At 32.0% G+C, this 10919-nt stretch overlaps 2 protein-coding genes across 2 annotated transcripts; both read right to left on the bottom strand.

Annotated features, from left to right (window-relative positions):
* Positions 1–966: 966 nt before the first annotated feature.
* Positions 967–3917, bottom strand: LOC120090039. Its single transcript, XM_039047526.1, has 5 exons — positions 3596–3917; positions 2171–2289; positions 1794–1851; positions 1639–1716; positions 967–1293 (listed from the first exon to the last, which is right to left on the bottom strand). The coding sequence occupies exons 1-5, from the start codon at positions 3780–3782 to the stop codon at positions 1100–1102; spliced, it is 636 nt and encodes a 211-aa protein (XP_038903454.1). The 5' UTR covers positions 3783–3917; the 3' UTR covers positions 967–1099.
* Positions 3918–4948: 1031 nt separating this feature from the next.
* Positions 4949–9068, bottom strand: LOC120091998 (aspartyl protease family protein 1). Its single transcript, XM_039050184.1, has 10 exons — positions 8569–9068; positions 8173–8305; positions 7114–7349; positions 6761–6985; positions 6508–6643; positions 6353–6426; positions 6019–6118; positions 5868–5925; positions 5446–5517; positions 4949–5360 (listed from the first exon to the last, which is right to left on the bottom strand). Exons 1-10 carry the CDS (start codon positions 8862–8864, stop codon positions 5134–5136), a joined length of 1557 nt encoding a protein of 518 aa, XP_038906112.1. The 5' UTR covers positions 8865–9068; the 3' UTR covers positions 4949–5133.
* Between the last annotated feature and the right edge of the window lie 1851 nt (positions 9069–10919).

Here is a 10919-nt window from a genome sequence, read left to right as displayed (position 1 = left end):
ACCATAGACATTGATAATATCTATCATAGAGATTGAAAAATGTCTATTAGTATCTATCATATTGCTATATTTGTAAATAATTTGTTCATTTTGCTATATTTGAAGACAATCCTAAATAAAATAAAACCTAAAAAAATAAAGGAAAAAATTAGGAATAATAGAACAAAAAATACGTACTTAATTAGTTGGAGAAAAGAGTGAAGACTTCTCATTGGATATATTTAAAGAAGAAAAGTAAAAATCCTTTTCCAAAATAATTTTGGTTAATAAACCTTAATTACATAGGTAAAGGGAAAATATTAATATTTAGATTAGGATAAAGATTGAGATAAAGTAATATTAAAATTTTCGAAAGCTTTAAATATTTTTTTTTATAAAAAATCTTATCGAAAATATTCTTTGTTGGTTTCAAAATTTAGCTAGAATTTTGAAATTTTTTATATATAAATAAATATCAGGAGAAAAATTGTACATAACGAAATAAATAGGATGCTAACATTGAAAAATTGTGAGGATATTGGAAAATATTGATATAATTAAATGTATATGACATGTTAATGACTTCAATATCTAAATGATTTTCTTGAAAAAAAAATAATAAAATTATTGTTATGAGTTCCATTTATATTAATTTAACATGTTTTTAAAAAATTATTTATATTGTTAGTGATTTTTTTATTAAAAATAATATAAAATAATAAATTTCGTTTTGGTTTATTGTAATTATACATGACCAAAATGGAGAAAATTTAGGAGAAATAGTGTCAATTTGTGATTAAAAAAAAAACAGAAAAAAACACTCGATTATCACCATATTACATTCAATGAGAATCTTGAATTTTTTTTTCAGACATAAAACACGTCAAAATTATAAGCATCACTTACGACTTATTATTATTATTATTATTATATTGTTGTTTGAAAATTCAAAAAACCGAATTGCAACCTATCCCAAATCTCAATGAGTAGAAAATATAAAAAGGTTCCATTAAAACCCAAAAACACTTTATATATACATAAATCACAAGTACACCCAGTATATTGACACATATAATATGACAGCATAAAACTCTAATATAGGTGACAAATTGTACAAAAATCATAATGGCAAGAGCATAACAGGGCATGGAATGAACTCAGCCAGTAGGTTAGCATCCACATGCTTAGAATGAATGGCTTCCATGCTTAGAACCACCAAATCCAAGTTCAGATCATCAGCCACCTCCCCAATGATTGCTGTTGGCTTGCTTCCTTCCCCTAATCGCTCCAACAATCGAAACTCTTGGAATCCACCTGTGTCATTCCAAGAAAAACTCGTCGATTTCTTGTCTTAACTAAATATTGGATACGTAGTCCCTGACTCCCTGTGGTTTGAAGAAATCTAGAAATTTCATCCTTGTAGTTTGAACCTCACAAACAGTACCCATGGTTTATGAAAGTTTTATCAAACTATAAGAACTAAATTCTAACTTTATCCAAACCATATGACCAAACTTGTAATTTAATCGTATCAAGTCACCTAAACAGATAGCTATCATGGTAGATTTGAACTCACAATGTTAAAGAGGCTAAGTTTACTGCTTGCCCCTTTGACTTAGTTAAGTCCTAACTTAAGGGAGTTTCTGTACAACTACAAACCTTCAGACAAATGCCAACGAATGCTCGAGAGTTGGTTGTCGTGCTCCGGAAACGAATCTTTCTGCTTTTCATCAATCACTGTGAATTATCACAGAGATATGTTTTCAGGAGTTTTGCTTCCTAAAGATGGGAAAAAAAAAATGAAACGAACATACAGACTACTGTTATGTCAGCCCCATTGTTCTTTGCCAAAGCAGCAGTAGTCGCAATAGCCTGTTCCAAAGCCACCTTAGTATTTGAAATGGTATATAAAAGATTGTGCCAGCAAAGAAGTGATCAATTGTGAAAATTTACTCGCCAGGTCCTTCATTACTGATACATGAATAAGCCGTAAAAGTTGGATTGGAATAAATAGAATGATACTAGAAACCGAAATTCCTAACAAGACATCTAGATGGCTAATTTGCAACCACAGAAACAAATGTTCCTAATGATCTACAACCAGGTTGGCCTATAGGAAATGTAATTCATTCTTGTCTGAATCAAAATTCTGGTTGAATAACAAAATTTGAAGCGACAAAAGAACGGTCACCTGTCTCGTTCCCTCGGAAAGAAAAGGATTGCGATCCGTTATTGGAAGCAGCAGGTGTTTGAATTCAGTGAAGGAGCCGGCAACTAATGTTGCTTCCGAATCTTGTGGCTTGGCTTTAACTGATACCAAACAAGTTACAAACTATGTTACGTGAATTCTATGAGAGCTAATAAAAGTCCCCCAAGTTTCTTGAATGACAAGAAAAATGCACAAAAAAGGTAAGCTTATGAAGAACTCTTAGAGATATAAAGTCCAACACAATGTTAAAGGTTCACTATCTCAATCTAAAATTAACCACCAACCTTCTAAGAAGTAACTCGATCAAGAGTTGTGTTTGTTTCCAACAGCATTGCTGCAGTAGGAATTTACCAGTAAACGAAAATTTTTTGTTTTAAAATTGTTGTTGGGTATGGCAGTGAAACACTTTTGAAAATGGACATCATGGGTATGAAATCCATTTAGCAACGGTAACTAAATTAAATTTGAGCAAAAAAAAGGTGCAACTCACATAGTAATTGAAAAAGAAGAATACTCGCTCATACTTCATGTCCCTAAGAAATAAAAACTTGGTTAAATAACAATTAGTGTCTGTTTGGTCTCTGAGCTTTGAACAATGTCTAATAGGTCTTTCAAAGTCAAATTTGTGTTCAAAAAGTCATTCATCTCCAACAAGTTCTTGAATTTTCAATTTTGCATTGAATAGATGAATACTTTTTAAAATTCTCAGACTTGCTAGATATTTTTAAAATCCAAGAATCTATTAGATATAAAATTGAAACTTCATGAACCTAATTGACACATATTTGAAAGTTCAATAGCTAAACTCGGAAGTTCACTTTTCACCTAAAAGTTATATAGGATAAGATTCCTCTTGAAGAAAAACATATTGTTCTTATTCAAAAAAGCCAAAAGAAAATGTCATTTTAACAAAAGCGTGAAAGAAGAGCATAACATACAAACTTTGTCTACGTTAAAATAGTATATTTTTTGCTACGGCGCTTATTACATATCGTTCCTCGCATTTCAAATTAGTCCTTGATTAAGTCTCAAGCTACATTTTCATTGAAGATTTGCTAATAGGAAAAGTGAATAAAGCCCACAATCCAAAATCAAAGGTAGTTCACTTACGAACTACTTGATCGTAACAGTACTTTTATCATTAGGACCCAATCGTTACAATCTCAAAGGGACCATAAATTGAATCTTACTTAAAATCTAGTTCCTACATAGATTTGATACCAAATGAAACAACAGAGCCATCAATTCAAAGCGTTACCGTCGGAGAAAAGATGCTAAATCAGTAATTAATCATCAATGAAAGAAAACCACGGATTCCAAACAAACCCATTAAGCTTATAATCGAAGAGCAATAACACTATAATTTAGATGGGAAAAAAGGAACAAGAAAGAGAAAGAGAAACCTACAGCGATGGGGCATTTTGCAGCAGAGAGGGATGATTGGAAGCTTAAAACCTCGGCGCAGACGAGAATCAGAATGAAACGCGACAGTGAAGGAACAATCAGTAGCAAAAGAAGAAGTGAAAATGGAAGTAGAGAGTGGATGCTTTGAAGTTTCAAAAGGAAAAGGGAGGAAGCAACGAGCAACCGCCATAGATGGAAGTTTGGAAGAAGAAGAAGAAGAAGAAGAAGAAGATTGGAAGTTGGAAGGTGATTCGAGAAAGAAGAAGAGAGACAGAGAGAGAGAGATGGAAGTGAAAATGAAGGTTTAAAGTGGGAAAGGGAAGATTGTAAGAAAGCCATTTGTACATCTCCAAATTTCTATATGGGCTCTGATTTGGGCTTTGCTTTTATACCCCCTTAGCCAAATGGGCCTTCAGCCCAAACAACGTAGTTGCAAATCTACCATAATTATCATAAAAATATTCCCTTAATTATACAAAATATCCCTACACTAGAAGTGTTCATCGGTTGGTCGACATCAATTTTTAGCTCAAACCGCCGTCAACCAACGATATGTCAGTTCTTTTGGTTGGTTCCCATCGGTTTTAGAGGCATCGATACTATCGAGTCTAAACTTTATACTATGTCAAAATTATCATTAAACTTTCAAAAGTTTCAAAAATATCTTTAAACTATAAAAAATATATAAAATAATAATAATAATATATATATATATATAGCATATGAATATAAACTATTAACACTTATTTGAAAAATATGCTTAAACTTTTAAAAGTTGCATTAATATTCTTAATCTTATAAAAAAAATGTTTAAAGATGCTTCCACTGCAGTGATCCATTTGTTTGAATTATTTTTTAGTTCGAAAAGAATTAACTTAGCCTAAAATATTCTCAGCAAAATGATTTTTTTTTTTTTTTTTTTTTTTTTTTTTTTGGAAGTATGTAGGTCAATGAGAATGTGAATGATTTTGTGGTTAAAAAAGGTAAGAAAAATAGAAATAGTTAATCTGTAATTAATTAGTGATTATGATTAATTAAGATAGATTAGTTAATAATATAATCAAGGATCTTCTTAAACATGGTCTATATTTGAACTTTCAATTTTACATTTTATTTATTTGACTCATTCATATTACCCTAAGTAATGGCTCTCCGTAAGCCCTGAATCCATTAATATAACTCCTATAAGATAAATATTCTTATCAGAACAATGATGGGAAATGGAGTTTCATTTTTATCCCTCTATTTTAGTAAAATTAATACTCACTCACTGATTCTTAAACACCAAATAGATCTTTCATTCCAAGACATCAAAAGCACTTCCTTCAAACAGACATTCAATTCACAAAGACAAAGGAAGAAAAAAAAATTATATTTCAATGGGGCAAGCCCAATACACACTATAAATTTATTGTTATAAAACCATTCTGTCTATACTTCCACTTACAACAATTTCATCTATATATGAAAGCATCTATGAATCTACAATCTTACACTGAAAGTGTTAAACAATATAAGAATATAATACCGACAAAAATTGATCAAACAAAAAGCAAAAATGGACCCACAGACATTAAGAATGTGAGGATGACTGAGGTTAGAAGATTTGAACTACTATTTGTAGGTTTTGGTTTTTCTATTGATTGAGAAGTGTTATTAATGTTGCTGTTGGCTTGTGGGTTGATGATTGTTGAGCGAGGGGCGGCAGCAGGGGCAGGGGTCGGACCGACGGGAAGATTGTTGGTGTTTTCATCCTCATAACCAGTGCCTAGATAATGACAATCCCATGTCAGAAGAAAATGCGAAATTTATCCCAAAATGAACAAAGTTAAAAGAACTTTAGCAGAACTCACAGTTTGATTCCTTCCATCCCAAAACCATCTTTTCACGGTCAAAAACTATGTGATAACCAGTCATGAAGTTTTCTGCATTAATACACAACATACATCATGAAAAAAGCACTCCTCGATTGATCGTGGTGACAAACATGTCTAGTATAAATCCACTTAAAGGTATAACAAAGCTATTTCCCTTCGTCGATTGTCTATTCGACTTCAAGACTTGTATCCTACATGTTAGGCTTTGTGTATCAACGGAATTCTCTATGTTTCTTTTAGCATGAGGTCTAAAAGGTAAACGATCAATATGAAACGAAAAGGGAATAATCTGCAACATAATTGTGCAACAAATGACCATCCTATGAAAGAAAAGTTCAAAAAGATGTAGTAAACTTGAAGATATCACTAAACTATCAGCTAAAAATTGGGATACTTACGTCCAATGATATTTATGCTGTCACTTCTAGCAATGGCAAGACAAAAAAGAGTCGTCAACTGAAGACGATAATCAGAAAGAAAGTTAATATAGTAGCTCAAAAGGCAAGACGAGCCAATGAGAATATTACACTGCAGTAGTCATAACTTTACCCGGGTGGATATCAAAACTACTGGATGATTGATGACAAAATGTCCACCACCTTTCATTGTCAAATTCATCACAGGGTATGTGAATGTGGTTTGATTTGGGCTGAAAGAAAGTGGAAGTCAGCACTCGTATTTTCTCTCGGTATAGTTATGTTACAATAAAATTAAAAATAGTAAATAAATAAACATACAATGCCGTAATTATTTTCTTCGTTAACTATGTTCAAGAATTTGGGGATGCTTGTATATATTTTCAAAGTTGGTTATTGTATTTTTATTTTATTATAATTCGTGGTTAGATGTAATCATGTTGATATATGGAACTATATCACATTACCTCAGTTCATAGCAGTTTTCAAAAGGAAGGCCTGAACTCATTGTATACCGCTTTTCTTCAATCATAGAATCAAACTACAAAATGACATGGATAAGCAAACTGAAAGACATGGGCCATGGCACAAGAAACTGCACATATATCTACAGGGTGCTTACTTTGTCAGCAAAAACTGAATAGGCCGGGTCGTTCAGGTAGGTAAATGAGGTCCCAGAGTCAAAAATTGCAGCAACATCAACATTGGAAACATGTCCTCCCACCCCTATCTGAGTTATGCTGATGTTATAAGTAGGACTAACATATGCACAAGGAGGGGGGGGGGATTATTAGAATGATTTAATTGGAAGTTTCTACTTGTCCAGTTGACAAAACATGAAACTAGCATATATACACCTATTAAGTGATACTTACTGTTTTCGTCCTAAGTTGAATGGTGTTTCACTTTGGCCCGGACTACCTTTATCTCCAAATTCAATTCTTCCCATTCTAGCAGGTCCAAAACATAAGGAAAAGGAATTTGAAATGAGTCCTGCATTTGCCAAGATGCTAGGAACTGAAACATTCTCGATACCTAACCCAAACAAGCCATTTGGTGCTGCGGAGCTCAAAAATGCACCACTCTGGTCCTTACCACACCTGAGGGACAACATATCCAGATATCAATTACCCAATTGAGAATAAATGAAGGAAATCACAACAACTAGCCATGCATTGCTAAGGTTGTGCAATTTGTCAAAGATTGAAGAGATAAAATAATGACCTACCCCAGAGTAATCTTTGCATTAACAGGTTTTGATTGGTCATCGTTTGTGGTTAAGTGCAATATATCCTCTACCAAGTAGCCAGTAGAAGAGGTGTTATCAGAAAGGTATGAAACCTCATAAGGGCATGTGTCACTTCGTGACGAGCACTGGTCCGCGTGCGCACACAATGAACTACTACATTGGACCTCCTTGCTAGTTGATGAATTACTTGGGCTGTAGATATTAAAGTTTACTGGCTGTTGACAGAAACAATAGCAGGAGTTTCCATGGAAATTAATAATGAGATTATGATAAAATGAACCAATGGAATTAGAACAGAACACATCAAAACTTTTGAAAACATATAATATACTTGTATGGGATGATTAGAGTATTGGAATAGCTAAATTTATCCTAACTTGCCAGCTTCCGCTTTGGGTTCATCAGTGATTTAACAGATGAGTGTGTTTGATTCAGAATCTTATTTTCTTATAGACGATGAACCACTCAGGCAAATGCTCACTTGAGTCCTTGACACAGACTGCATTTATAAACCTTTGTGATATGACACCAAATACATGTTGGCTTCTTTAGGACATTAAAAACAGATTTTTTAGTGAAATTCCTCAAAATGTGCACAAAACCCGCCTAGTTTTTACATAATATCCACAGACACATTTCAATAAATATGTAAACAAAATGTCTATCTAAGGCATCGGTCGATAACCGTTTATAATTATTATAATTATTATTGAACTAAACAATTAAGCACTTTTTTAATGAATGAATATGTGCATTTAATGTAGAATAAAAACTAGTTTTCAAAACTTGACTTGGTTTTAGAAAGTGGATAAGAAAGCAAATAAATTTAGAGATGAAAAGTGTATCTATAGGCTTAATTTTCAAAAAACCAAATTGTCACCAAACGGGCCAAAGGAAATAGTATTCATCACCCATTATGCCCCATGTCATAGTGTGCTTTTGTTCGTGTTTCTCATGTCAAGGACTTCAAAAGATGAATCAACCAGCCTTTAAAAATTCAATTCGAGAATAAAAAGCAAAGGGTTGCAGAACTATTACCCCTTGGGATGTATTAAAACCAGTTATACAATTAACACAATCACATGGTAACCAGAACAAATCACTGCCAGTGTCCAATGCCACTAAATACGAAGCCTCCGGTGTTCCTACCGTAACCTCAGCATAATACAGACTGAAATCCAACATTACAAAGAAGGAGAAAAAAAAGAAAATGAGTAAATAATAATAATTACAAAAAAAAAAAAAGATACACAGATTCAAAGAGGAAAGTGACTAAACAAAATCCCTTTTTGATCCCAATTGAAAAGATTCCAAATTCCCCCATCCCATAATTAAGAATCAACAGTTAGAAATCCCAACACGCAAGCAACTCAAATCAGTAACCAAAATCTTGGAAAACGAAAAAGAGAGTTACTAAACAGAAGAAAACCGTACAATCCAAGTGGGTTAATTCGAAGGGTTTGGTTGCCGGAGAAGAAAGTGAGTGGAGGCTGATCTTGAACAAGACGACGAGAATGAACAAAATGGTCTGTACGGACCATGGCGGCGTAGTAATCGAGAGTGCCTTCTTGAGGTAAGGCATCGAGGGGGAGGATTTGACGAACGGCGTCGGAGTAGAGATGGTGGATATTGAAGGTGAAAGATCCGAGGGCATGGGAGGAATGGGAAATGAAGGTGAAAATGGAAAAGAAAAAACAGAGAGTCAGGAAGAAGGTAGAAGGGGAAGCCATAACTTGGGATTTGGGGGAGGAATTGGAAGAAGAAACTGAAAGGGTTGATGAAGAAGATGAAGCAGTGGCATTAGATGAGATTAGAGTTAAGAAGGATTTTTTGAGAAGAAATTGGTCGTCTTCTTCATAGGTCAGCCTCAGTCTTCTTCTCGTTCTACACTCTGGAGCTCGACGTAACCGTGAACATTGACCCGGCTACTTTTTTTTCCTTTTTCTTTTTTTATTATGTAAATTATTTATTTATTTATTATCTTTTTTAGACATATTTAATTATTGTTGAATTGTGGGGGAAAAATTAAAAAAAAGACTTGAAGTAGCTACGTGTTAGATTATAGAATGGGCTAGATAAAATTAATGAGGAGGGTGGTAGGGTATGTTATTTCGATTTTAATTTTTTTTGGATCGAGAGTATTATTGTAACTTTTGTCAAACGTATTTTTAAATCGTGATATCAATAATTTTCATCAATATACTTACTATAACGATAGGGGTATTAATAAATTTATTTTTCTCAAAAGAAAAATGGTAAAGATTCCATTTTTCGCATTTTCAAAACATGAGGATCTACAAACTCATAATATCAAATCTATATTATAATTATAATAAGTTGTTACCGGACCAATGATCAGCATTTGAAATAGATTGAATGGTAATTTGTGTTTCTATCAAATACACTCAAATTGGTGCTTTCATTCTTGCATATTTACAGCAATAGCATAAATTTTCATCTCGCACCCATCATTTTATTTAGTATATTCATTATCAAATCAACATTTGTTAAGTCGATTAATAGTTAATTAGATGAGTTTTTTTTTAAAGATAATAATAATAAATCATAAACTTCAATGAGCAAAAATGAATTTTGGCAATATATGTCCCAAATTTGGTTAGAAATTGGTGAAAAGAATGTAAGCAAACATTTTAATAATTTTGCTTAGAAAACTTATTAACATCCACCCATCTTTGTTTACCTAAAAAACACATATTCTTCTCCCTAAAAAGACTTATTTTCCATTTTTCTTAAAAAGATTTTTTTTTTCTTTTTGTTGTACATTAAATGCATATATTCATTCACTAAAAACAAAATAAAACAGAGAATAACATGGCTTAATTGCCTAGTTCATTTGCATCTCATATCAATTAGAGAGAAAACAAATGAGATATTTGTAGGATTGACGTGAAAAAAGGGGAAATAATGATCTAAACCACATGCCATGAATTATAAGTTTGAGTTTCAAATATCATTTTTGTCACTCTACTTATCATTTATTCAATTTTAATTTATGTGTTTTATATGTTCCTGTTTCTAATTTGTTATTGATTTTTTTCGAAAGTCTTTTATAATCTATTGACCTTTTTACTATAAATTTTAAAATCATATTCAAATATTGTATTTTCTTGTATGAAAATTTTTGTTATTATTTAACCAATTTCATTGAAAATTAAGTTCAATGCACTAAATTTAAACTAGAATTTGGAGTGGATCCAAATCAGATGACAAATCTTGAGATTATTTAAAATATATGGACTAAAGTTGAACAATTTTCAAAGTACAAGGACAAAAATAATACCATTTAAAATTTTTAAGTCAAAACTTTGTAAATATAATTATAAAAATATATATTGTTATCAATCTAAATGATATATATTATTATCTTAAATGTCAATGATTTAGTCTTCACCTTCACAATGGATAAACACCATGGGAGTGTTTGGAGCAAGGACTATCCTAAGACTATAATAATCACATTTTTCTATGTAAATACTATTTTGTAGTCCCATTAGCTACGATCAATATTATTTTGAAACTCTTTTTTGCTACAGTATTTACTATTTACTACAATTATTACTATTTTACGTTCATCATTTTTTTTATTGTTTGTTACAATGTTTACTATTTTCTTCTCAAACTAAAATAATTTACACCTCAAATGCATACTATTTTAACTTAAACTAAAATAATATACATTCCAAATACAAACTATTATAACTCAACTATAATAATCTATGACTATAATAACCAACTTCTTACCTCAAACGTCTTTTATATATATA

Source organism: Benincasa hispida, chromosome 11, assembly GCF_009727055.1.
Source record: "Benincasa hispida cultivar B227 chromosome 11, ASM972705v1, whole genome shotgun sequence".
Lineage (NCBI taxonomy): Eukaryota > Viridiplantae > Streptophyta > Magnoliopsida > Cucurbitales > Cucurbitaceae > Benincasa > Benincasa hispida.
Note: the sequence above shows the minus strand (reverse complement) of the source record. Positions and strands in the feature narration are given on the sequence as shown.

What these genes read in the sequence shown, in the direction of transcription:
- LOC120090039 (XM_039047526.1), bottom strand. Translation starts at nt 3,782, where the DNA reads ATGGCGGTTGCTCGTTGCTTCCTCCCTTTTCCTTTTGAAACTTCAAAG. An exon ending in CTGCAAAATGCCCCATCGCT is followed by an intron (nt 2,290 to 3,595) that starts GTAGGTTTCTCT and finishes GTTTGGTATCAG; the next exon opens with TTAAAGCCAAGCCACAAGAT. An exon ending in TCGTTGGCATTTGTCTGAAG is followed by an intron (nt 1,294 to 1,638) that starts GTTTGTAGTTGT and finishes GGAATGACACAG; the next exon opens with GTGGATTCCAAGAGTTTCGA.
- LOC120091998 (XM_039050184.1), bottom strand. Translation starts at nt 8,864, where the DNA reads ATGGCTTCCCCTTCTACCTTCTTCCTGACTCTCTGTTTTTTCTTTTCC. An exon ending in ATTCAGTTTTTGCTGACAAA is followed by an intron (nt 6,427 to 6,507) that starts GTAAGCACCCTG and finishes GTCATTTTGTAG; the next exon opens with TTTGATTCTATGATTGAAGA. An exon ending in GGGATGGAAGGAATCAAACT is followed by an intron (nt 5,361 to 5,445) that starts GTGAGTTCTGCT and finishes GTCATTATCTAG; the next exon opens with GCACTGGTTATGAGGATGAA.